At 39.9% G+C, this 27344-nt stretch overlaps 3 protein-coding genes across 4 annotated transcripts in view; 1 reads left to right on the top strand and 2 right to left on the bottom strand.

The window, feature by feature from the left end:
* Positions 1-22: 22 nt before the first annotated feature.
* etfa (electron transfer flavoprotein subunit alpha) lies at positions 23-7881 on the bottom strand. The gene is made up of 12 exons (XM_031747362.2): positions 7748-7881; positions 5913-6062; positions 5309-5390; positions 4876-4958; positions 4554-4653; positions 4291-4401; positions 4022-4123; positions 3821-3889; positions 3647-3729; positions 2419-2484; positions 1441-1521; positions 23-289 (listed from the first exon to the last, which is right to left on the bottom strand). The coding sequence occupies exons 1-12, from the start codon at positions 7784-7786 to the stop codon at positions 254-256; spliced, it is 1002 nt and encodes a 333-aa protein (XP_031603222.1). The 5' UTR covers positions 7787-7881; the 3' UTR covers positions 23-253.
* Positions 7882-10314: 2433 nt separating this feature from the next.
* isl2a (ISL LIM homeobox 2a) lies at positions 10315-14698 on the top strand. Its single transcript, XM_031747295.2, has 6 exons — positions 10315-10588; positions 11037-11226; positions 11592-11851; positions 12243-12529; positions 13318-13485; positions 13941-14698. Exons 1-6 carry the CDS (start codon positions 10531-10533, stop codon positions 14055-14057), a joined length of 1080 nt encoding a protein of 359 aa, XP_031603155.1. The 5' UTR covers positions 10315-10530; the 3' UTR covers positions 14058-14698.
* Positions 14699-14819: 121 nt separating this feature from the next.
* The window catches only part of scaper (S-phase cyclin A-associated protein in the ER), a 59848-nt gene continuing 47323 nt past the window's right edge, over positions 14820-27344 (bottom strand). For both annotated transcript variants that reach the window (XM_039614553.1, XM_031747371.2), the window contains 5 exons: positions 25025-25259; positions 23499-23648; positions 17833-18024; positions 16934-16982; positions 14820-16683 (listed from right to left, as the gene is read on the bottom strand). In XM_039614553.1, the coding sequence (XP_039470487.1) occupies positions 16589-16683; positions 16934-16982; positions 17833-18024; positions 23499-23648; positions 25025-25259 (721 nt within the window). In that variant the 3' untranslated portion in view covers positions 14820-16588. The remainder of the gene's footprint in view (positions 16684-16933; positions 16983-17832; positions 18025-23498; positions 23649-25024; positions 25260-27344) is intronic.

The raw sequence follows: 27344 nt of genomic DNA, 5'->3' as shown, positions 1-27344 counted from the left end.
TACATCTTAGAAGGAATCAGAGTTGAGAATTTCCAAAGATCTCCTTTAATGTCCCAGAAAGTTGCATACAAATAATACAGGTACTACCGTAAGCAAAAAAAGGAAACCTCCAGCCAAAAGGTAAGTACAATGTATTCACTGAGATTAATGGAGAGAAGATGATGAAATTCTCTGCAAGCAGGACTCGCAGCTTTAAATATTTCTTAAGGTGGAGACTGGTCGTTCTCAGATTCTGGTGGGAGTTTGTCTCTCTTCACTTGCTGAGAGCTTCCGTCATCTCAGGAACAGCCTTAAAAGAAAAACAGTAAAGACATTTAGCGATGGTCCACTATTTTGCACTAGCACTGTTCAGCAAATGCATTGCATTACATTTCTCAGCTGCAGCCCTTTCAAGCCATTTCTGTTCTTCATTTATCACCAGTGACGTAATTCCCAGGTTTATTTGAAGATAAATGTTAATAAGAACCTGTCATCATTTTCCCCAGAATAATCCATATTATAACATTTATGAGTTTATTAGGCAAAAGACGCTGCATGTTGTTACTCGCTGAGATTTATCGATAGTACAGCAGGCTGCAGATACCGAAACATTCAATGATGAATTCAGAAAGACTTCTGGCCTAAAAAATAAATAAGCACCCTTATAATGTAGTCTGTACAGTTTAGAAAAACAGATTCAAAGGCCTCTTTTAGCTGCTAAATATAAGTGCAAGGCTATTAAAATTGTTGTTCTGGTGAGCTGAGCAACTTTCACATCAGAATCAGACCCTAGCTCAGTCCATAAGGGGTATCAATTCACCATTTGGAGGCAGTAGTAGAAAGCCTATCCATTTTAATCAGTTATCTGTGGAACGATCACACGTAAGATGATCTCATCGCCCGGTAGGTCGCAACTCTGCTGCCACAAGCTATTATTACTAATCACTTCTACAGAGTTGGTCAGGACACCTGGGCTGCTCAGGCACTACTGAGGACCTAAATAAAACATGATCACCAGGACACAAATGAAAACAGACTTTTGCAGGCGGCACTGGACTCCGCTCAGTCATGCTAGTACACCTGGCTCGCCATCCCAAAGTATCAGCTAGACACCTGAATGCAACTGAGCATATAAGAGGCCTGGCAAGCAGAGGCTTTAAAACCACCCTGAAGCCAACTTCTGTAAGCTATTGATCTGTTTTTATATCTTCTGATATCAGGAGAGTTATAGCTTGCACTCTCCTCAGATTAATTCAAGAATTTAATAATTCAACAGTTGCACATTTCCATTAGGTGGAATAAGGCATCATGCAAAATTTATCCAGGAGAGAGCAAATGTTATATTCTGGCTATCACTCACGACTCGAGAAACACACAAAGTAAATCCAGGCACTGCTTGGTTGCTTCCTAATGTGGGATCATAGTGACATCATTATAGCCATATCAATCCCAGAGGCTTACTTTGAAAAGATCGGCTACCAAACCGTAGTCAGCCACCTGGAAAATAGGAGCTTCGGGGTCCTTGTTGATAGCAACAATAGTCTGAAGGGGAAAAAAGACAAAAACAACTAAAATGTTACATTTATGCTTCTTTAGATTTAACTTTAGTTTTCACAGTGGACACAGAAAACAGATTGTTTAAAAAACAAAGTTTTGAACAGGCAGACTTTAATATGATGCTTCACTCCTGACACAATTTTATGATTTTAAACGTTTTGCAATATGCAGAGTACTGCAGTAACAGATTGGAAATTCACCTTCTTTTTTTCTTCCTGTTCTACAAGAATATAACCAAAATACAAACAAACTGGTAGCCAGTTGTGCAGAGTCCCGTCGAGCGATGCTCATTGAAAAAGACTGCCAACATGTTACCATCAGTCAGAATCAATCTGTCTGCATTTATAAATTAGATGATAATTATTTGCAAACCTTCAGCATTCTCTCTGAGAGCGACTGCAGTCACTCCAAATCAGACTCCAACTGTTTGCAGAAAGGATGTCGTCTATCAGGCGAGATGAGGCCTGTTGTTCGTAGTATTTTAATTTATTTATTAAAATATCAATATTTGATGCCCCTTATATCGATCCAATATCGCCAAGCAAAATATCTTTCTGTTTATGCATTTGAGATGTATTGAATTTTTCCTCCCACCACTAAGGAAGAGTAAAAGATTCATGATATAAACCAGACAAAAACAATTAAAACCCAAAGCAAAGGCCAAAATCATCTCAGTGGGTTTTTTGAGCATAACCGTACCAAGGAAAAAAGTTTTTGGATCACAATGTTAAGTCACCAAAGAACACCAAGTGCAACTTTATTAGTTGTAAAATTTAATATTAGAAGTGCAACTTTCCATTCTGTTTATTACAAACTAACAAAGTTAAGAGAAGAAAAACAGAAAAATAGAAAATGGAGCACACAGCGCTCCAGCGACTTTACCTTGCTATCCTTCATTCCGGCCAGGTGCTGGATTGCTCCTGAGATACCAACAGCAATGTACAACTCCTGTGAACATGAAAAGCACAATACAAGCAGGCAAATGTTACGTGTTACATGCTTAGGATGTGAAGTTTAAACTCAAGGCTAGGCCATGGACTATGGCTGCATAGTGTCTAGATGAGCCTGGAAAGGGTCGGCCATCACTACATCTCCTGAACCTTCCTTGGAAGAGTGCTCCCAACCATTTTAATACCATATGAATATTTTAGTTCAGGGTTATTGTTGCACTTGGAAGTTTCAGAGAATAAGAACATCATTCTACAAACATGACTCACAGACTGCGTTCTACCAGTCAGATGAAAAATCACATAAACTGCAGGTTTCCATTTCCACAAAGCAAACAGCACATTTTTTAAAAATTAGTTTGTCATTCGAAATTGAATTTTTTTTATTTATATCCTAATAACGCAATAATGACATTTATGTCAGTCAGCCAGAGCCCTTTTCACACACAGCTCTGATTCCAATTAGTCAGATAAATAAATTAAGTTACACACAAATCTCTAGACAGACGTGTTTTATACTGTTTTGCCAATACTGCCAATTATTATTATTATTATTTTATACCCTAAAACTCTGATATACAGCAACATCGGAGCTCTGATTACAGAAATGATTCCAGGACACTTGAATCTGATGTTTACACTAAACCGTATGATAACATTTGCTTTAACTGGCATATGAGAGCTTATCTTACATGAATAAAATGAATCACTAAACATTCTTAGATTGGTGGGGTGAATAAACTAACCAGATTTAGACTGTATTTAATTAACTAAGCCAAATTCCAAACGCTTGTCATAACATTTAGAAAATCTAATTTGGACAGTCTGGACTGGTCTGGGGCTCTGACCAGACATCCACTGCACTCCATTTTAATGGATCAGCTAAATCATTTAGGCGCCCGAAATGTGCCATCATGTATATTTCGTGAGACCTAATGTGTGGGTAATCACAGCTGGGGTAACCTGACAGAATCACATAATGGGAAGTTAACCTTTTTATTTAAAAAAAAAAAAAAAGGGAATAGCAGCCATCACAATCATAGTGATTTGCTACATGAAGGCTAACAGACATCAGTCAAAAGCAAACGTACACAGACTTTGTCCCCTTTTAAACCTTAATTTTCACTATAACCAATCAAAAATGGTTTGTTTTGTTAACCTACCGGTGCTACAATTTTGCCAGTCTGTCCAACCTGCATGTCGTTAGGGACGTAGCCAGCATCCACTGCAGCTCTGGATGCACCAACTGGAAAAAGAACATTTTGCAATTAAAATGGGGCCAAAAAAAGCAACCAAGCAAAGTGATAAATGACCCAAACTTTCCCAGAATAGAATACCTGCAGCATTCAGTTTGTCTGCAAGGTCATAAAGCAACTTGAAGTTCTCTCCACTCTTCAAGCCCCTACCTGAGGGAGGAAAAAAGAAAGGAAAAGAGACACCATTAGTCTACTGTGCATGTTGTTAAACTATATAGCCTACGTTACAAACAACTATTTTTCTCATTTTGCCAAATTCAAACTTCAACAGTTTATGCACACCTCCTGACACCACAACTTTAGCACTTGTCAGCTCTGGACGGTCACTCTTTGTCAGACTCTGTTTCAGCCACTCAGAAATTCCAACCGGAGAGGAAGCAGACACTGCAGATCAGACAAACCAGTAACAATCAAAACACAAAAACAAAACACAAACAAATTTCAAACATAAAAAACTTGAGGAAAAATTACAAATAAGGTGCTGTTGAACATCATCCAAAATTTCACCTAGTTTCTAAGCGTGTTAAGGATAAATCTGTAAGCTACTGCACCTTCTTCTGATGCAGCACCCCCTCCCTCTGTTGGAGCTGCTTCAAAGCACGTCCCTCTGATGGTGAAGACCTTGATCGGCTCGTTACATTTCACAGTGCTGAGGGCATTTCCTGTTTAATCCCAACGTTTAATTAGATGACTACATTACAAAAAAAGCCGACTTCCATTATAAAAGCGAAAGTCAAACTGATGTAGTTCAACAAATCTGTTACTCAATGAGAATGCTAGATCTCTATATCATAACATGCTTACAAAAGATTACCTGCATAGATGGTCCTAACAAAAGTATCTGAAGATTTGACTTCAATAATATCTGAAACTGGGGCGACGTCCAACTTGGCAGCCACTCTGGGAAGCAGGTTCTACAAAAGAGGAAGGCAGCCACAGTATAGTTCACAGAGATGTTGCTTGGCATTTTGTTCACAGCAGGATTTTCACAAAATAACATCAAGTAAGAGCTTCTGATTTCAGTTAAATATACACAATAGAATATTAGTTCATTTAGTGACTAGACAAAAAAATAAAAGGGTAATATAATACAGAAATACAAGTTATACAAGCATCATTTGTCTACTGTGATTTACCTTTCCAAAAGCTGAGGCACCAGCACAGATGTGAGTGAAGTTGAACTGCTTTTGTGTCTGCAGGATAAGTGGAGTCAACTCCTCTAATAAAACAAACAAATCAGAATCAGCATACTTTATTAATCCTTAAGGAAATTATGTGGGCTACAGTTGCTCCAATACAGTAACATTAACAGAAACAGACTAGACTGTTTAACAATACAATATGTTACAGATTTAGGAAATAGCACAATATATACAAATCACTCAATAACAAATAGTCCGATAGCAGAAACAACATTAGGCAGATGGCATACCGCAAATGCTGTGACACCTGTTCTTAATCTCTTAACCATATGAGCGGTTAATTAAACACATTATTAGTCTCTGTGCAAGTTAACTACCACATCACTCAGAGACTGGCAAATATTGAAAAAAGAAGCGCCAACAATACCTGGTAGGCCACCTTTGTAAGAATCATGTTGGGCCACCAGGACCTTCTTCACACCTTTCACTTTGCTGATTTCCTCTGCAACCTGAAAACACAGAAAAGACATCCAACTTTCTTTGTGCATATCTTTGTGTACAGCAAAATACACACTACAACATCCTACTCCAAAAGTGAAGCACAAACACACCAAAAATAGCAGAGGTGATCCATGCCTGCCTTTGTTGTGTTTTGTTTTACTTTGGTGTTTAATAAAGGGGGGAGGGAAGCTGAATTTAGTCTCCATCTAAGCGCTCCATGATTGTACTTTTACATTAAACCCAACCAATTTCAGCTCTGGAGAGCTGGGAGAAGTCCTGAATAAAGCCTGTCCTACTGTGCCTGTGGCAGCAGGAGTGAGTCTGTAACTTTATCAGCGCACCACCACTCTTGTCAGAACCAGATTTCCTGCAATCAGCCACTTTTATTGCACCCTTAACAAGTTTGTCATCAGTTTAACTAATATTTACTTTACGTTTGCTCCGTAATGGCAACACAATCTTTCGTCATTTTAGTTATTCCATTTACATGCACCCACACACATACTCTGCACATCAAAAGCTTTACCTACCTTTGCACAGTTTGTTCCAGCGACCAGACAGGACACCTCTCCTCCCACTTTAGTAGCAGCCGTGATGGCATTGAGGGTAATAGGAGTTAATTTTTCATTGTTGTGCTCTGCAATGACCAAGGTGCTTTGAAACCTCTGCAGGAGACCAGTCTGAAAACACAATCAGTCAAAATGATAATATATCACTGTTTTGTTAGTTCTGCTGCCTAAAGAGGTTTAAAAATAAAATACATGCTTGGTAACATATGAATGTTTCTGTATTCTTATCAAATTTGTTTTTCATTTGAAAAAAAAAAAAAAAAAGATAGATACTGCTACCTAAAATTGACCACAGACACCATAATCATCACAGTACAATCATCTTGAAGTAGTGTTGAGCAGAAAAGCTGAATTCACTTTATCTTCATTTCTACCACACAATCCAATGTCATAAATATCTGCTGACCAATTTCATGTGTTCAAGAGTGAGCAGTAAAATTGTATAACAGGCAAATGTCCTACATAATAATTTTTACCTAATGCTTTACCTGTGTTTATACATGCATTATTTAGAATAAATGGTTGTGCATTAAATATTTTGATACAGAGTCTGAGATCATCTTTAGAAATAAATGCTGTGGAAGGTGCACACATAATGTCAGGATAGAGGGTAAACAATTTTCGGTGCAGCCTCTAAAACGGCTGCATCTGGCTCAGTCAAAGTAAAACAGGATGCTGCCAGCCTCATCTGGACATGACTTCACACGGTTAATCAGCCATGTGACGCAAAGGTCATTCAGATAAAGACCAGCAAATGGAGAAAAAGGACAGGCCATGTCAACTCAACCAGGGGTTCCCACAAAACAGTGCAAATATCTTTTTCCTGTGAAAAAGATTATATGCACAATGCACAATAGAGCACTCCCAAAGGTTACACAGGACAGAAAATTATAGTTTCCACCTGAATTAAATGACAGATTTGAGTTTCATAAACTGTCTTCATGAAATAATCTACTATGAGTTCAAGTTTCTGTCAGGTTTGATGTATTTCAAAGGATTTGTGTCAGATCCAAACAATTTTAATAATGCATCCATAATATACACATGAAAAATAATACAAAACATTTTGCATAACTTTATAAATACCTTGTGATCAATAAATACTAAAAACACTTCCTCAATTCTTGTACTTTACGGCAGTGCAGGTTGGACCTGTGCAGTTTCAAGGTGATATAGGTGGTTTAATTTGGCAGAGACTGGCCTTTGAAGCTAGATCCAGCTAGTTATTTTTGACATAATGAGTAAAATAATTAAGAAATTTCTAAGTAACCCTTCCAAATTCTCACTAACTATGGTAGAGCCAGTAAAGGGGAAGGGGGGGGTAAATAAAAACTGATTGGATAACAGGGAGAAGCCCAAAATACAAAAAACATATGAAAACTACATTTTCCTACCAACCTATTGCCTACACATCTCACCAGACATATGTATTTTTAATTTTGACTCTTTGGTAACACCTGCAAGTGGCAGTTTCGTAACCGTTTCATAAGCATGAGGCTAGCCAGGCTAGCACTAATTAGCTTTCGTTCCAAAAATATTAACTCCTTTTTGAGCTATTTCACAAAGTAGAGATAGTATGCAGACTTATTGTCGCATTATGTTAACTAATACTGCCACATGTGTGAATTCCTTGTAGCACACTTGCGTCTAGAAACGACAATGACCCGGGTAATGTGTAGCTAAGTCATAAAGCAAGCTAGTAGCTGCTGCAAAAAAAACCAGCGTTTACTGTTAAAAACTGATTTAACCGATTAATGCAATGCCTCACTGTAAGTTAGTGTCAGCGTTCTTCTTACCAAATGTTTCAGATTTGATTTGTTAAGAGCTCTGTTCATCTTGGACCCCGAAAGCTACAGCTCCCTTCCAGTCCTGCAGACACAAAACTGTGCCAAAGGTCATCTGACGTCGGCGAGGAATTCTCGCGAGATAGCTTCGATCATGAACCGCAACTTCCGGCCAACGCTCTCGCTCTCCCTCTCTCTCCCTCTATCTCTCTCTCTCTGTGAAGTTTAATCATATTGACAGAAATATCAAACACCAAAATAAATAAATAAACAGAATCTTTCATTTTTGTTTTGTTTTGTTTTGTTTTTTGTTTTTGTTTTTTGGGGGGGGGGGGTTCGTATTAAGTTAATGTTTGTTTTCCTCTTCAAATCAAGCAGGAGCACATTTAACTCTGATTGGAGATCCTCCGCTATGCAAGTGCTGTGTAGAGAAAACGCAAAATGACAAAAATAAAGAAAAGTAGAATACATTTCGAGACAGAAAGAAAGAATACATTTTGAATAAATATTGTCAAATGTTACCGAGATATATTTGAAAAGCTTTTTTTGTGTGTAGTTTGAGAAGTGAAAAGAAAGTGAAAGAAAGTTTTTGTCCCCTCACTTTTTTTTAACACAAATTAGCTATAACATTAAAAAACTACTTGCAACATGAAATTAGCAATATCTATAAACTCTATGTGCAGTACATCAGTTCCATTCTCTGCACTGGGACTATGTCAAACTACATTGTTACTTTTAAATAAAAAAAAATTTTAAATATAGTTTTTTTTTAACTACTTTGAATAATCATAATTTCTTACAGTGTAATCCTCTGCTGGGTCCTGAAATTGAGGCAAATGTTACAGGTGACATGTAACATCAACCTGAACCCTCAGTGTGACTTGTTGGGGAGTTACAACTTGACTTAATGTAACTGCTCGATGGCAGTTGATGGCCTTCTCCAGCATACCTCTGCAGAAGAAAACCTCCAGGGGCATTAGAAAGCCCAAGAGACTGACCCAACTAGAGAAATCCCCTTATCCCAATGAGAGCAATGATCAACCAGTGTCCTTAAACTATTACTTTAAATCTTATAATGGCCAATACTGACTAATGGGATCAGAAGAAATGTAACTAGTACATTTACTCAAGTACTTTCCTAAAGTCCAGTTCTAATGTAGCCTATTTGAGTTATGTTGCTTTCTCATTCTCCTCTATTATATTTTTATGCAAATATTTGTATTCCATTCTACTTATATTAGGTAATTGATTTCTTACTGTGTTGCCCATAAATTGCATTATTTAAGCAACCCAGCAATATGTAAGGTAATAAAATCATCAGTTCTTTTTCCCTCCACTTTGCAAAACATTTTTCCAAAAAAACTTATATTTGAACCACTTTTTATTTAATAAACCTATAACACACGTGACAAAATTGTGTCCAGTATACCTATTTCCTGTGCGCCCCTTGACTTGTTCTTGGTCTTGTGCCACCTAACTGATAAAACCCTGGAAACGCCCCTGATCGCAACCCGTAACAGGTCCAACCAAACTAAAAGGGGCCACACACTGAACTGAGGACTCACTACCTGTGCCAAGCAATGCAAGACCTCCCCGAAGGTTTCTTTGTCCGTGCCTCATGGATCAGGCCTGCAACATTATTTTCTGTTAGTTTTGAATTTGCAGCTGATCAATGTTAAAAAAAACACACACACACAAAAAAAACTTCGCTTTTTTTCTTATTTAAATTTATAAGTGCGATTCAAGATACCCAAGAACACCTTGCAAGCAATTGCATGCTAAAATCGCCGTATGAATAAAATTTAAAAAAAAAAAAAAAAAAAAAAAAAAAAAAACAGTTTAAAAAATAGCTGAACAGCGAGCACAGGACAGTCTCTATTTTCAGTGGGCTGTTTGATTAGGGCGGATGGTGGATATGAGCTACCTTCAACCTGAGGTCATCCTATAAAAGACACCTTGCAGATTGCTATTATAGGACTTCTTTTCCACTAGAGCAAAACTTAGCTGTCCAAAGCAACGATCAAGATTTATGTTTCACTTCTGCAGCTGATTGATATTCAGCTGATCTATATTTCATCCAGTAGAGGGCTCCCTGCTGGTGTGAGCATTACTTACTATGACAGCTTGAAGACAAGGTTGGAAAAATCACCTTATATGATATTTGCATAAAATAGCTACAGTTTAACCAAATAGGAAGAATAAGAAGGAAAAGAAGAACAGCTTTAAGGCTGTGTTTTCATTAAACCTTCAGATCAATATCACTTTAAACGCATCCTGTTAGCTTTAATAGCAAAAATCTCACAGCAGAAGCAAAAATTATAATCACATAAGAGTAGAGGAGATAAGGCCCGTGTGTACATTTTCAAGGCAAGGAATACTAACAAAAAATACAACAACTGCATAATGCATCCAAGCCACACTTGCTTGAAAATTAAAAAGAAAAATCACACACACACACACACACACACACACACACACACACACACACACACATACACACACACACACACACACACACACAGACAAACACGCTCCTCCTGCACACAAAACCAGCCCAAGAAGCCAGTAGAACAGAAAGAGCAGGGGGTCTTGGAGGAGATTTGCATGGCACCCTCTCCCCGGACCCACAGACGTCCAGGTTTGCAGACGTCACTGGTCGATGATCTTTGTTTTCTCTCCACCTCTCGGAGGAGGAATACAAGTTTATCATCCAGCCCGGGACGGGACGGTCTCCTCTGCCCCTCTGCTCCTCTTCTTCCTCCGTCTGTCGCCTTGCACTCGGCTATTTCTCCTGTATGGTGGATATCCTGCTCAACACTTCTTTCTTGGATGATATGGGGGATCATTCAAAAAGTAAGATTATTCCCTTTCTAATTCCCCTTCATTTTCTGCGTGCGAGGGGGTTTATTTGGACTTTTATGTCATTGACGCTGTTTAGACGCCTGGATTTGATGATTAATCTCTCAATAATTTTCAAAGCTTGCAGAAAATTCCTAAAAATTTGCAAGAGATCCGTTCACAACGCCTGTTCACACCACACCTTTAACATAACTGGGCTATATAAAACGTGTATGTGTGTGGTGGTCATGTTTTTTTAAACCCACGTCGTTATGCTTGGGGATATTTTTAGCCCCTGTGGCCTAATTATAATTATTCAGCAATATTCTTGGAATGAACCTACAAGCTTGATGTGATATGTACGCAATAGTTTCTCTTCTTAAGCTTGGCGTGGGTTTGAAGGGATGTCGTGAGGATTAAAAGAGCACATACGATCTTGCATTATCGCATTCCCACTTCACAGAGAAGTCAGGAATCGCAATGTGTGTGGGCTGTGGAAGTCAGATACACGACCAGTACATCCTGAGAGTGTCCCCGGACCTGGAGTGGCACGCAGCCTGCCTCAAGTGTGCAGAGTGCAACCAGCATCTGGACGAGACCTGCACTTGCTTCGTCCGAGACGGAAAGACTTACTGTAAAAGAGATTATGCAAGGTAGTAAGTCAGCAGAGTTTTCTGGATTTTCTTTTTTCCTTTTGTATTTTTTGAAGAAACCATTAAAAATACAAGTTATTTTTTTCTTTTCTTTTTTCTTTTTTTTTAAAAAGATGAGGCAAAAATGAGCCCATAATGATGGGCTATATTAATTGCAAATGCACAGGTTAATTAAAGTCCAGAGCTCAGTCTGATTTGAGTTATAGACAATCGGGGCTTAAAATTATTGTCCTTGCCCAGTTAAGCTAGTGCTCGTTTTGTTAGGATCATAAAGTGAGACCAGCATCAGATTTAAGTCCAAATAAATAATAAGAAATATACAGAATTAATGCATGGGACCAACACATCTCCGTGATCCTCTGCAGGTTATTTGGCATCAAATGTGCAAAGTGTAACATGGGCTTCTGTAGCAGCGACCTGGTGATGAGAGCCCGTGACAATGTGTATCACATGGAGTGCTTTCGGTGCTCGGTGTGCAGCCGACACCTCCTGCCGGGGGACGAGTTCTCCCTGCGGGACGACGAGCTGCTGTGCCGGGCGGACCACGGCTTGATGATGGAGAGGGCCTCAGCAGGGAGCCCGCTGAGCCCGGGGAACATTCACAACAGACCGCTACACATCTCAGGTAGACCTACAAGCTGGCTTATTGTTCACATACCAGGCACATTGTTATTATTATTATTATTATTATTATTATTATTATTATTATTATTATTATTATTATTATTATTATTATTATTATTATTATTATTATTATCATTATTATTCACATTTGTATGTATCTATCACCCAGTTCTGTGTATATACACAAAATCTATTTTTGAGACATTCACTATTTCACGATTAATAGGCCTCCATATTTAAATTAATTGTGCATTGGAGTATATTTGACCGTTTACAGTGATACCTGTAATAAGACATGGGATATTTGTATTTTTTAAAGGCCTGTCTACATTTTCCCCTTAAATAAAACATGCAGTTATTTAGTTTAACTTTTACATTTTCCCTCTCCTTAGACCCAGTTTCGGTCCGGCACCCTCCACATCACCGGAATCACGTCCACAAGCCGTCGGAGAAGACCACCAGAGTGCGGACGGTGCTCAACGAGAAGCAGCTCCACACACTGCGGACCTGCTACAATGCCAACCCGAGACCGGACGCTCTGATGAAGGAGCAGCTGGTGGAGATGACCGGCCTGAGCCCCAGGGTGATCCGCGTCTGGTTTCAGAACAAGCGCTGCAAAGATAAGAAGAAGTCCATCCTGATGAAACAGCTTCAGCAGCAGCAACACAACGACAAAACCGTGAGTAAACAAGTTCACCGGGGGAAAAAAACCAAACGTTTTCAGTTGCGCAAATCTGACGTTTCAACACCTGCAAACACAAGTCTACTTGGTAACTACTGAACAGCAGCTTGTCATGGCAACTTTCATTTAAAGTAGGACAACTGAAGCCCAGTAATAACACGAAAAGGCAGTGCTGATGTTCATGACTAATGTATAACAATAACAAATTCATAGAAACGCTGATAAAAAAAAAAAAAAGACAAAAAGGGGGGAAAGCCACAAATTAAATAATTTAAAATAAGTGTATTATATTTTACGGAATTGTAAAGGAAATGTAAATTAAACTAAAAAATAATAACAATAATAATAAAACTTTGAAACGCGGAAACCGCTCCATATACTGCTATTTTGCAGGTTAAAAGTGTTATTATTGTTAATATCATCATTATTATTAGTAGTAGTAATAGTAGTATACGTGGATATTTCCTGCATTTTAGTTTGTTCTTTTTAAAGCGTATGAGTTGCATTTTATTAATTTCCATTACGTTTTAGCTATTTGTTTATACGATAAGCTAAAAACAAACAAACAAACAATGCCCCCCCAAGAAACAAACAAAAAAAACCCCCAAAAAACATGATAATGCAAAACGTAACAAAGAAAACAAACTAATAATTTAAACACATTGAGATTGGAAGGTTTTACTCGGCAAACAGCGCACTAACCTTTATCCCAGCTTTATCCATCCGCTGGCTAACGCATATTTGATTGAACTGAGTATTTTGTATTTTTTTAATCTCTCTCATAGAATCTGCAGGGCCTGACAGGCACACCTCTGGTGGCAGGCAGTCCTATCCGCCACGACAACACCGTGCAGGGGAATCCTGTGGAGGTGCAGTCCTACCAGCCTCCATGGAAAACCCTCAGCGACTTCGCCCTGCAGACCGATCTCGACCAGCCTGCTTTCCAACAACTGGTGGGATTGCACGTCATAAATTATATTCAAAATGCTGAAATGACATGAAGTGTGCTGCTTACATACATGCGCAGACAGGGGGAGGGTAAGCGTGAGACCTTAGTGATGAAAGACATTTATATAAAATTCAGAGTTATAAATGGCTTTATCCTTCAGATTTGAGACATTTAAACGCAAAATGCATGTTTTGTGTGTATCAAGTCACTTGATCTGGCGGTCATCTTATCGAAGATGGGGATTCGTGAGATTGTGAGAGGAATCTGGGCCTATAGTTTTAAATAGATTCATTTCATACTTTTACATTTTTAAAAGAAAAAAACCATCTCTGTGTGTATATAAAGATATATTTAAGGGCTCCATTCACACATGTTGAAGTCTCCCTATGGTCTTGTTAAAAACGTAAGACATTTATCATATATTTCCCTGCTGAATTGACCATTTCCCCCTTTGGGCAGGTGTCTTTCTCTGAAGCGGGCTCTCTGGGGAACTCCTCGGGCAGTGATGTGACCTCTCTTTCGTCTCAGTTGCCGGACACTCCGAACAGTATGGTGCCGAGTCCCGTGGACACGTGAGGAAGTACCGGGATCAGCTGGAGGCACCGAGCTGCAGGAATGCGCAAAAACCCTCAGTGACATTCAGAGATGAACGAATATAACAGCCAGGATGGATTTTGCTGGAGGATCATTTCATTCAAGTCCCTTTGGAGGATTTGAGGCCTGACTGTTCCCTGTACATCTAGGTATCTGATCCCACTCTCCTGCCCCATGACACTTCGGCAGGACACGCAGTTGTTCATGGACATTCTGGTTTTCGAGCTATATATGGGACACCTTGCCTCCACGACGCCCACACCTGAACTGAACACAACGGGAATATATGGTGGGATTTAAACACGGGAGCCTGCTCTGGACGTCCGAACGCTAATGCTTACAGTATGTTTTAAAGGAAAAAAAAAATACAAGCTGTGTAGATGTGCATGATTTCCACGTTTCACTATCGACTATTGTAAATTATTGAAACAGATAAGAGAGAGATGCGCGCTGTTCGCGGTTCCTCCAGAAAAAAAATAAGTTATTATTATTTATTATTGAAGGCAGACATGGCTGGACTTAACAATAAAGGGACTGATTATTGCATGCAAAATCCATTTGTTCCATAAACATTCAGAAGATTTTAATTATGGTCAGTGAAAATAAATCAGTTTTATGGGAAATGACAGCGCATCTGCTGCTTATAAAGCGTGACTTTGTTTAAAGTGGGGATTGATCTGGAAAAGCTCAGGGAAAAAAAGTGGTGCAAAAAAAAGGAGAAAAACTCACACTCCTTCGGCCAGTTCAATCTTCCAGTTTTACACATGTTCTTCCTTCTAGAGGTGCAAACCTCCACACTGTGAGGCAGGAGCCTGCAACACTGAATCTGCTCATATTTAGCGTTTCTGCGCCAAGTGGATCAGTGACTGATGGTTGACAATATATTATTATTAGGCATTTGGCACATGTATCACGGTTCACTGAGTGAGACACAATAGTCTGCGGCTTTTTTAATCTGACTTGATATGTTTTTATGGCTTTGAATGTTTACACTCGCTATATGAGTATTAATGCGCTCCCTTTTAGCCTGGGGCTGAAATTTATAGCAAATTGTGCGTAATGTTGTGCTCCAGTTATGGTGATAAAATGATAAAAATCGAGCTTTTTTAGGGGGAAAAGTGCAAAAAAAAGTAAACCATTACAACCATGTGAATCCCCGTAGTTAGGCTACAAGTCTAGACAGAGGACAGGCTTCGGCGGCCCCCTTATCTACATCTGGCATCACCTGCAAAGGATACGCTGAATGGGCCCACAACAAAACGCGCAGCACTGAGGGGACTCCCAGCCTGCAGACGCATTCTGGCGTGTCTTGAGTTTATTTTCATTCCAGTAGGAATCCTGAGCGACAAATAGCCGCTGGACAAGAGAGCATACAGGTCAAGCCGTCACTGACATCCTACACCCGCTACAATTTGTTGGGGAGGATCTTTTCTTTTTTAAAATCACTGAAGGAAACGAGATCTGATTAAAATGAACAATCCTGTTACCTGCTGGTAAATATTTCAAAGTGGCAAATTAGATACAGCAGTGCTATTTATTTAATATTAAAAAAGGCTATGGAGTGATATAACCTGAGGATTTTAACAGGGATTATCTTGTAACTGATCAGGACTTTAAACTCAACCTAAACTTGCAATGTCAAGACTGCATTTTCCGCACAATGAAGTGAGTCTAACTTGTAGATTGCCGCATTTCAGTTTTTTTAGGCAGCTAGATCCAAAAAACCTCTATACGTCTCAACCAGTTCATATGTACTGGTGTGTCGTCAATGATAGCTCACACTGGGCATCATTATCCAACTCAATAGGAAGCCAAATTAAGGGTGGACATGGAGTTTAAATGCATCTGCTCATTGTGCACAGAAAAAAAAAAGTGACACCACATAATCACATATATTTATTTTATTTTTGATTACAAACTCAATAAATTATATTAATTTGTAAGTTCCTCCTAACAAAAAGTGAATGAACAGGAAAAAAAAAGTGAAATCTGAAAAATAGAACCTTTAACACATATCAGGAATCAAGGCAGGTCATTTTTTTTAAACTGGCATTATGTAGACTACAGAACATTCTAGTAATTCACATTCAACCAAATAATACACACACACACACACACAGTATAGAAGAAAATGTTTGGCAAATTATATATTACAGTATAAGTAAATACTTCATGTTTAGATGGTCACTGCTGTAAGCTTTACTGACTACAAACGGAACAAACAGAAGTAAATGGCTTATTTAGTCGTTAAATGAAGTAGTTGTGTGCATTTTCTAACTGAAATGTACAAATAAGACATTTTGTGCAAATTCCTCTTAAACAGAATGACTTTCAAGAAATCAAACTAGATGCACAAATATACAAGGCTTCTTTCTTTCTTGTACATCTGACACAGTTTGAAGAGCATATCTTTTATTCATGTGCAAAAACAAAAAATAGCTGAAAACATCTCCACATCTTAGTGTCTTTTCTAACGATTAATACAGTGCTTTGTCATCAAGTTTGCAGCTCCATCAGTCCTGCTTTTTGAGGAAAAACTGCAGCGCTGAATCCCACTGATCTCTTGGAAAGCGGTTGGACAGTTCACAGAAATCCAGTGGCTGAAAAACTGTAGACAGAAAAAACAGAAATCCTTTTAAAACCCAGTGTAGAATTTCACTAAAACAAGCGGGTGCTAAAATTCTTCACGAAGACATTTTTATTAATCCTTTAAAAAAAAGGGGGGGAAAAAAAGCACATAACAAAACAGATCAAACTAATTGCAGATATGGTTTTAACCACCCCATAATATTAAAATATTTCTACACAGCTAAAAATATGGAGTTTAGTGTTTTCACTTACTGAACTAAACAACTTACCCGTTTTACTTGGTTTATTGTCTGAATCCTTCTCCTCTGATGCACAATCCTAAGAGAATACATAGGCTTTAGTATCATCATACAGTGTACTGCAGATTATGAGTAATATCTGAATGAATTAAAATAAAAAATGTTCTTGTTGCAATTTACTCAGTAAACTAAGACACTCCGGATTAAATCGTTCCACTCGGAGGAATGTTCCTGAGGTTAACACAGAGATGAGGGCAGCGGGGCGAGACGCCATGCATTATTGCTTTGTTTGAAAGACGTGACAATAGCTTGTCTCCCTCTGAATGGAAGTTAATCTGTGTCTAAACAGTGGAGCTTGCAGAGTGGTGAGGGGGGTTGTTGTCAGGAGGAAGATGAAGGAGACAAGCTGTTTACTGGGAGGTGAACCAGTGGCAGGTAAATCCAGTGTGAAGGAAACCGTTTGTCTTTGTAAAGCCCGGCCTGTTACTGATTCACTGGGGCCTGGATGAGCAGTCGTCAATCAGCTGATGCACAGAGCTTCCTTATGGTGTGAATGAGATTAACTGGGCGTGGATACTCTATTTAAAAGACTGGACTCCTTTATAATACTTTCCGCATTCCTGCAAATTCCTCTTCACAAGAATAGATGCACTGATGTAAGGGTCAGTTGTTATGTGTGTGTATGTTTACTACTCTTATTTATTTAGAGAAACATACAAATCACTCATACAGTTTAATTAAGCTTGCATCTCTAAGAGGAATATATGCCCTACATGTTGGAATATACTTTACGTTTTTATACAAAGACTGATGCTAAAGAGGAATTTGCATTAAATGTATATACTCCAACACATACTAATGATCAACAATTGTGTACTTAAGTGTTTTTACAATGCACAGTACAGGTGTGACAATGTTTCTATATTTACCTGAATGAATCTGGCAAGCAGCACGCAGCTCATCTCCTGCTGCAGGATGACCTTGTTCTCAGGGTTGTTGTAGCAGGCCGAGATGAGCGAGGGAAAGAGTACTCTGATGAGGCGTGGGTGGCTAAAGTACTGGAAGGGCAGCTGACACAGTTTCTGCAGTACGCTGGGCTGGCGGCCAGATTGCACTATCATCTGAAACACACAGGGAGCGGGGGATAGTCAGTCACCAAGCCAGTCGGTGGCACTGCTGGTTGTAAATCAGCGCCCTGTACACCTCCCACTAAAAACAACACACCAACAGCCATTAGGAGGAGACCTGGGGGCGGTGGGGGGCACAGCCTCCCATGACACAATCACAGGCTATAAAACACAATGATGGGATGTTTTGTTGCAAAAACGGTTATAGCGGAGCTGCTGTAACATGCACGAGGGGAAACGAGAAATGTGAAGCAGTGTTATCATATGTGACTAAAACTTCACTTTCGAGTTCCGCGTTAAGGTCTTTAGGCAACGCGAAAGCAGGAGGGAAGGAGTGAAGCTCAGGTTGAGAGGGCATTAACAGGGCAACAGGGTGGGGTGGCGTGTGAAAGGCAGGCTCCACCGACAGCATGGCCACCCCCACTTTAAGAAATGAGCAATACCATTAATGGCATCTTCACCGGGCCGACATCCTGCTTTCCATCACAGCCCGTCATTCTTACATCCGGACCACCAGTATTAAAACCAAATCACTCGCAGCCTCATTTGATTAGAAAGGTGGCTGCTGCCAAGAGAAGGGTCTCCGCCTAATGCTCTGGTCATCGCCCCTAAGCCCGACAGGACCATCAGCACGCGGTCGAAAGCCGGGAGGTCAGCCTGTTAAAGCCCGGCTGGAAAAACATCCCGTGTTGCTTTACAGGTACAGACTCCACGCCAATGGAAACCAGAAGGGCAAGGAGAGGTCCACGAGTCCCAGTGACATAAATTCACAAGATTTACAAGATTTTAAAAATACTCTCTGTAATACTCTTCCATTGGTTTCTCCTTTGATAATGCACTTTGAGTTCGAGCAGCCGGATAAACAAAGCGATAATTCATTGCTTTTTATCTGTTCAAGGTGAAGGTTCTCAGAGCTGGCCTCTACAGCAGAGTTCAAAGGGACACAAAACAGTGTCATTCTCCCATCATCATTTGTTTAAAGAATCCATATGGACAGTCTGAACTTTAAGGTAACACAAGTCCTTGAAAAGGGCAGAAGCAGTGAATTTGTCAACCTGAAATGTAAGCACTGAGAGAGCACGCAAATCATGTGTGCACTGGTGTGCATTACTATATCACTGAAAACCTTCTCTCAGTATCCGCAACACTTTTCACTCACTTTTTTTCCCTAAGGAATTTGGGGACCCAGACATATCAATCCATTGACGAAAGCAAAAAAAAAGTTCGGTTCTGGTTGTTTTTACATGTAGGGCTGCTTATTTTCACAGCGTGTAGATTTAGTATTTTATTGCCACTTCTTCCATTAAAGCCTACATTTTATCTTTTGTGTTGCAACGCTGCCTGAAGATAAAACTGGAAACAAGGGCGTGGAAATTTATGCACTCGTATTCATCTGAAAGCCAAAACTATGATTATGCAAAAGCTACAACATCTCTTCGTTCTTGTATATTAACGCAGAGCATGTTGGGGTATCATAATTTAACACCGCAGCAAGTACTGGATGTTTGAGCTGGAGTTCTAAGGTGATCCAACCCACAAATCACCCAGGGATCTCATAATCCTCCACTACGCACAATTCCATCTTCAGCTGCCTAAACAAATTGTCCAACCTCAAGTGCCTGACGCAGAAAAGGCATAAAACACAGCCTGGTGGCAGCGACGGTCTGGAGGTAAAAAAAACAGAGTCGCCTGCCAACTTTCCGCACCTCTACCAGGTGAAGAGCGGCACCGGAGTCTGAAATGGCTTCCAGCTAAAGATTATGCTTTAGCATTACTTCTCCCGGCATAGCTGAAGTATCAGCGGCGCAAAAGCTCGACGTCATAAAACTAACAACAAGCATGTGAATCTGTGCGTCTGGTCCACGTATAACGCAGGCCCTGTAAAAGCTCAAGTGTCCCGGCTGCTCTGGTCTTTCTTAAGTTCAGAGACATGGCCTTTAAAAAAATAAAAAAAATAAAAATGTTTTTATGATGCTCCCATTACATAACTTCCTCACTGGTCACAATGGCAACAACAAGTGTGTAAAGTTAATGTTCTGAAACAAACAAATTCCTGGGAAAAAGCCAGCGTCAAAGCTGAAACCACAGTTTAAAGGAGAAAAGGAAAAAAAAAAATAAAGACTGTAATTATACAGTCTCACAATACAGCACACTTCTCAAATAACATAAATAGCCTGTATGGATGAGGTTGGCATTTATTTCTTACTGATTAAATTAGTAATGTCACAACTGTGGATGCATTTCCAAACACCTCAGGAGGAACCAGAGCCAGAGTGGGGTCATATATCTGACACTTAAAGCCACAATATAAACCAGATTCAGTGGGACTCCTTTACTGATAAGAGAAGCAGCAACAGACTGCATAACACAAAGTTTCTCAAATAAGTGTTTAGTGCTTTTTTACAGCAGTTACAATGGCTGATGGGGATGTGTGCAGGACGCTGTGTAAACTTCCTCTGGACAATTGGACGCTAGCCGCAGACACTGACAAAGACGCTCCAACTTGACGTTTAAGGTAACTGTCAGTCGTTTCAAAAACGAGTCCACTGTTTACACAATAAAGCTCAATAACTCTTTATTTATGAGCTGCCGCTGTCATCCCATCCCAGATTTACCCAGTGATAATTCTGCACTGAAGCTAGCATGACAACAGTGTTACAGACAAATGGAAACTCCTCACTGAAAGGTCCGCGGGAATAAAAATGTCCTCAGCTTCACTTAAAATCAGCTGGACCTGTGCTTCACCCCCGGAGCTGGGTGTAAATCATGGACTGAGCTAACAATCGGGCACTCTTCTGCCAGTTAGTGGAGTGTGTGTGCATGTCTGTGTCTCTCTCTGCCTCTGTTTACTCTGCTGGGTGATACAGAGTGTGCATTTCCCGCTGCTGGCTCCCCATGGTCTGCACGAGCTGCACTTACCCTGCAGGCAGTAAGGGCTTGGTTGTCTTGGCAGTAATGGACTGCTGAAGGAAGAGTTTCAACATCAGGTTAACAGGAATTACAGGCCTAAAGCCTGGTTTGGGCCTGCGGGGCAGAGGAAACGCCCTCAAAGAGAATGGGAAGAAGAAGACTGACCCCACAGAGAATGATGAGCTCAGGTGTGTGCATGCGCTCGCGCGGGATGTTCAGTCTAGAGACAATCCATAGCTCATGTAAAGGCTACTGGTATAAAAACAACTGTTTATGAAATATAAGCACAAAAAAATTAGGTTCTCTCGGATGCCTCCACAGTGAAACATCCATACAGTACCTGAACTCAGACCCGCTGTGTGTGTGTTGACAGCACTTGTGTGTGGCTTCCTTTGCTTGCGTGTGTGTAGCAATTTTCCATGTGCTGTATTCTTAAGATTTCCACACTCTAAAATTGCTTTGTCTTTCTAAAAGGCGAGCAGGAGTCAGGTGGGTTAACATGTCACCAGTTTATAATTACTGCCCGTCAGCTTAAGATCCAACGTCATCACTACGGATTAATGTATTAAAGACACGGAGATTAACAGTGCATCTCTCTCTGGTGAAAAAGGAAGTACAGTTTCATGTCAGTCAGCTACAAAACAGATTTCACATTTGTTCTTTTTTGTGTCAAAAATTCTTTACAAACACAAGCAGCAGACAATGAAACACATGGCTACATGACTCGGTGGCCCCTGTAAGCAGGGACACACTTATGAAAACACACAACCCTACATATGTCACTCTCCCAATGGCTTTTTGTGTGACAAGGTGAATTATTCATGCCCCCCCAGAGCAGAGGGAATATATCACTATGTAAAGGGGCTGCTTCAAAGTTCTGCTTTTTATGAGCAGCTTTATTTCTAGAGCATATATATAAACAAAAGCTGGTGTGCTGACAGTGAATCAGCAGTCTCTGTGACCGCACAGGCCTTGGGTCGGGCCGCTTTTGTGTTCTGCCAGTGCTTACATTAGCTTGAGAAAAGCTCAAGCTGCTCTAAATATTCTCCTTAACGCCATCCATCTTTGGTGCAGAACTGAATGGACGCATTCCAGGAACTGGACCACTGGCAAAGATCAACTCTGTGCGAAGGTTGTGAGGGATCTTGTTTCCTGACAATCTATACACAAACGTGTGTGTGTGTGTGTGTGTGTGTGTTTTTCTTTTAAAGATCCAAATGCAAGGTAAGTTCTTGGCTCTCTCTCAAAACATTCTCACAGGCAGCTTCCAGGTTGTGAAGGAATTACAAGTTTTTACATCAAATTAGCATCATGCAAATGTTTTAATAAAATATGGGATTACATGTGCTTTATTATCATCGCTGTGGCTGTGCAAAGACGAACAGTCTATCAAACGGTTAATGCTTAATTGGTCAATATAATATGCAAACTGGAGCTACAATGTCCAACAAATGCTAATTGTGTACATCAGAATAATTAGATTGGGGTTTGCCCTCTGCTACTATCCAAAGTAGCACATTCACTCGAGCCACCTTTAATTAGAAGAAAAAAAAGAAAAAGAAAAAAAAGGCACATTAAAATCCGTAACCAGCCCATAAATTGTTGTGATAGGGGCTGATTGTAACAGTGTGGGTGTAGACTGAAGCGGTGGCTGCTGCCTGTGTGAGACAGGCTTAGCTTAATCAAAGGCCAGCCAACTGTAGCACGACTAATCAGGGGGCCGGTAGACGGGCCATGCATGACAGCCAATTACACAGCAGCCAGGTCTGCACCATCGCATCCTGCTCACTTCCACAGAGCCCCCTAAGTAGTTGTAACACCAGGACCAGCACACGGCCCCGCTTTTAAAAGGAGCGAACTGTGGGACAATAGACGACACGCGGACCAAAAGCAGGAAAGTGCCAAGGCATGAATCTTTAAACAGGTGCTTTTTGTTACAATTACAAAACGACATCCTTTTTAAAACCCTGACCAATTATATGCGAGAAGAACAACAGTAAGATGATTATCAGCAGGCTTTTTAAAACTCAATTGACAACTCTGAACAAGTGTGAGCAATAAATGTAACTAGTGCGGAAATATCTAATTAGCTGACAAATAACAGAAAATCTGTTGCAAGTTTTGTAAGCGATTAACAGGATTAGGTAGAGGTTAAATGATGATCACCTGTTTTAGTGCTAAATAGGTAATCATTAAAAAAAATAAATACAGATTTTAGTTTTTATCAGATACAAAAAGCAAACTGAAGAAATAAATGGCAAGAAATAAAATGAGAAAATCATATGAAGATGATCTCATAATCCAAAAATAAAACTAATAACTTCTTAACGTCTTCTGAAGGACTTCAAAACACAAATTTTCCAACAACGTTTTCTTTTCTTAAATGCCTCATTTTTGAACAGTAAAAACTAGATGTCAAATGAAAAAAAAAGAAAAAAGTCACTTCTCCCTTTATGATAAACACTGCACATATATATTTTGTTTATGTTAAGAGTAGCTTGGTTTACAATACAATTAAATATGGTGCGCCAGTGTATCTTAGGTTCAAGCTGGTTTACCTGGTTGTCGGGATGGTTAACGGTGAAGTATCCCACACAGATGATGACTTCGTGCAGCAGCTCTTCAGATGATTGCTGGGTACAGTACCAGAGCAGGGAGCTGACGATGTGTCGGAAAGCTAGAGACAGGCCCTCTGCCCCTAGAACAGACTGACAGGTCACAGAAAAAGCACGTCAGCGAGCATCACAGGTAATTTAGACATAAACTGACTATGACTGTTATTGTAAAGAGCTTTTACAACAATTACAACACAAAGTAATAAAAGGTAATATATATATTTTGCTGGTGGGAACAAACTTGGTGTACGTGTATAAGCAAATCAAAGGGGGTCTGACCGTAAAACACCCCGATCCCACACTGAAATGACATACTATTAGCTGCCAGCAGACAGTATTTATTAAACATGTCAGAGTGACAAAGCGCTATAAGATCATCAGATGTTGCACTACAAGCTTGGTTGTGTTAGCATTTATACATAATAAAAAAATAAATGAATTAAATAAAAAATAGGAAAGTGAGGTTTTGTGTCATGAAACAAAATATATGTAGCAAAAAAATAAATTTAGATTAAAAAAAAGAAAAAAAGGAAAACAGGAAAATAATAGTGAACGACACTGCATTCAAACAAAAACAGCCTCTTTTACTCTTTTTGATAAAGTTTTCCTAACAATGATTTGCAATTTCATTTTTCTGCCAAAATGCAACCAACGGTATAACCCAGTTATATTTATACTGACTGAATTCTTGTGAAATTCCCTTCTAAGCACATCACTGAGAGCTTGTGTGGTAGCAAACTGAGCCTGAACAATAGCCTCAATGCAGATCAACCATCCATTTCAAGTATATTATGTACTAGCTGTTGCAGAGCGGTAATGCAAGACACAAGGTGATTACAACTCATGGCTTTTTTCTTCTTCTTAAAAAACAACCAAAAACCAGAAACCCCACATTATTTAAAATGTTCATAAAACTACGACAGTAAAACGCTTTCATTTCCAGCTGTTTTGAGTTGCCTGAATATGGCGGGTCAGTGAGAGGAAGCTGCTTCAAAGTAATTACCACAAGACATTAAGATAATTAACAGCATTCTCGCTCACTCTTCTGGCTTTCAGTCTATGCGGTGACTTAGCACAGTGAAGCTGTCGCCCTCCCCTCCTCGCGCTGGGTAATGTATGGCCCTGCATACAGTGATAATCACTTGCTTTTTGTTCTAACTGCTGACCCTTACCGCTCTATTCAATCCCCCCAAAAAATGACCTGGGGGTGGCGGGGTGTCAAAGGGTACCTGTGTTTATGTGCACAGGTCATCTTTGTCATAGGGAGAGTAAAGTCTTATAATGATAAGGTGCTAACACTCAGCTGATGATATACACAGATTTATTAAATCCAGGGCATTAAACACTTTTAGGTAATTTAAATACCTCTTTCTGCATTCTACTTTATATTTATATTATGTAAATGTCAAAAATGTGCAAAATCTCTATTGATAAATAAAAAGGAATCAGAATACATTTGATCATTTTACCTGGAAGGCAGACAGGTCAAGAAGGGCAAAACTGTTGAGGAAGCGGATGCCTTGTAAAGCCACCTGGATGACCCCAGGGCCGTAGGGCTCCTGACTCTGGGAAGCAGACTCTGGCAAGAAACTGTGAAGCAGGATACAATACAGGGTGTGCACCACCCCTACCAAGTCTGTCGACTGCAAGAGTGCCGTCAGTCCAGTTGGGTCCTGGCGTTTATTGTCGAATATACTGGGAGCACTAAAGAGGAAGACATGCAACTGTATGCTCAGAAACAAAAATACAAAAACACAAAACTAAAATAAATCGATGAGGGAGAACATTGACAAATAGAAAGGCAATCATACTGGAACACATTACACAATATTAGGGTACTTTAGGAAATACTTTAAATATTTTGTTCTTTTCTGCAGCTGATGCCACATCCCAAAACTAAGGAGACAAAAAACAGCTCAAACCTCGGCAGCTTCTTGATTTACTCACCAGACACAAGCTTAGAGAAGATTTTCCTTTAGATAAGAGATACTACGCTGTTAGCGCTGCTGCATTACCTGACTGGGGCGAGTGGAAGAGCACCAAGTTTGAAATGTGCTGTATATTACCCGGCTGGATCACACGGCAGCTCTCAAGTTCATCTTCTGCCATTTGTGTGCCTCTGGTTTATTCATGGAATAACACTTTTTCATTTTGTTGCATGCAAGAAGCTTCCAAGCTGCTTCATTTTTGACTTAACAAGTACCATAAACTGACAGCCAGATTAGCTAAGGAGGGGGACCTTCAAGATTCAAGATTAGCCCTTTCCCTCGCACTCCTCCTACAGTAAACACAGCAATACCGCGATGTGAAGCTCATGGCAGCGATTTCAAGCTGGTAGACTGCAGTGAGTTGGCTGACAAGGTGCTGAGCGCTCTAGTACATTTACTCAAAGTCTGTCTCGGGTTTGTTTGGCTCAACAAAGACGTTACCCTGTTGATTAAGGGGACTGGCAATGCACTGTTTTTCTTATATTTGCATTTAATATAAAAATAACTAAAAAAATAAATAAAAGCACAAGATAATCTTGGCAGGCAGGCAAGTAGATCAAAGCAAGACAAAAGCATCATAAGAATTAAACAGTTCGTTGGTTTAGGTTTTTAAAAGTAAAATCTTCATGCCAAAAACTTCATAAAACCCAATCTGAGACTTGACTTGAGAACCCACTACAGGAGATAAGTGTCCACTTTACTGCAATCTTTAAAATGAAAAGGAAAAAAAAAAGAAAAAAAAAAGTAATTACTGCAGTAATGTTTTTCAAGATTCTCCGTTGCAATGCGGATGACTCCAGTGAAAACCCTAGGCTCGCACAGAGAGACAATTTAAGACTCCTGCAGCAGCACCCGCTGTGATTTGCAGCCATGCAGAATGGAGGGTGTGTGACCTTTGGATGGAACCTACAGTGCATGCTGATACTTGATGTTAGCCAACAGGCTTTGTGTGAAATATGCTGCTAGGCAAGAACACAGCCTTGTAATGCCATTATAATCCCCTGACACAGCAACTGGCATGGCACAAATATCCCACTACCCCATGAGCACTCTTCTGTATGACACACAGATAGCCGTCGCGGGACAGAGCTCACCGGTTGCTGCTTTTAGTGTCATTAAACACCGTTTTCTCACAAATATTCAGTGTCATCCAGAGTTCTAGCTGTTCTTTGGCACTGCAGTGTGAAGCAACTGGTTATTAATACTGCAGCACATTATAGCTGGCAAGGTACAGCAACAGTGGCTGACACTGAAAATGTTAAGTTTGTTTAGACAACACTGCTACTTAGATTGGGGATGTCAAATTGCATTTAAAATGTCATTTTGAATATTATTCTGATATTTCTGTTATTACGTCCCCTTTTTTTCCTTTAAAGTCAAAAACTGCGGCACTGTCCCTTGGTGTGATAGTATGCTTAGCCCCCGTCAGCGGCGCCACTGAATCTCTTTGAGTAGAGGTCACCGTATCACACGTGGGTGGGCTCCCCCAACACTGCAGGCTAAGGTTTATGGTGAGTGACAGAGCACTGGGTCAAGTAGATGCCTATCTCCATCTTCAATAACGACAGCTTAGCCAGCTTGCCGACTGGAGTGAATGACCTGCTGGCTGATTGCAGAGGAACGACAGATTTGTTTGAGTAACAAAGAGAGCCGTTTTTATGGATCCTTTTGACAGTCCAAAAAAGAAAAAAAGAAAAAAAAGAAAACACAGACAGTGACTCAGCCTCTGTCATTACTTGTACAGAGAGGTGTGTGTGCACGTTTGTCAGAGGAAGATCAAGAGATCACAAAGATGTCGAGG

This window comes from Oreochromis aureus, linkage group 7 (assembly GCF_013358895.1).
Source record: "Oreochromis aureus strain Israel breed Guangdong linkage group 7, ZZ_aureus, whole genome shotgun sequence".
Lineage (NCBI taxonomy): Eukaryota > Metazoa > Chordata > Actinopteri > Cichliformes > Cichlidae > Oreochromis > Oreochromis aureus.
Note: the sequence above shows the minus strand (reverse complement) of the source record. Positions and strands in the feature narration are given on the sequence as shown.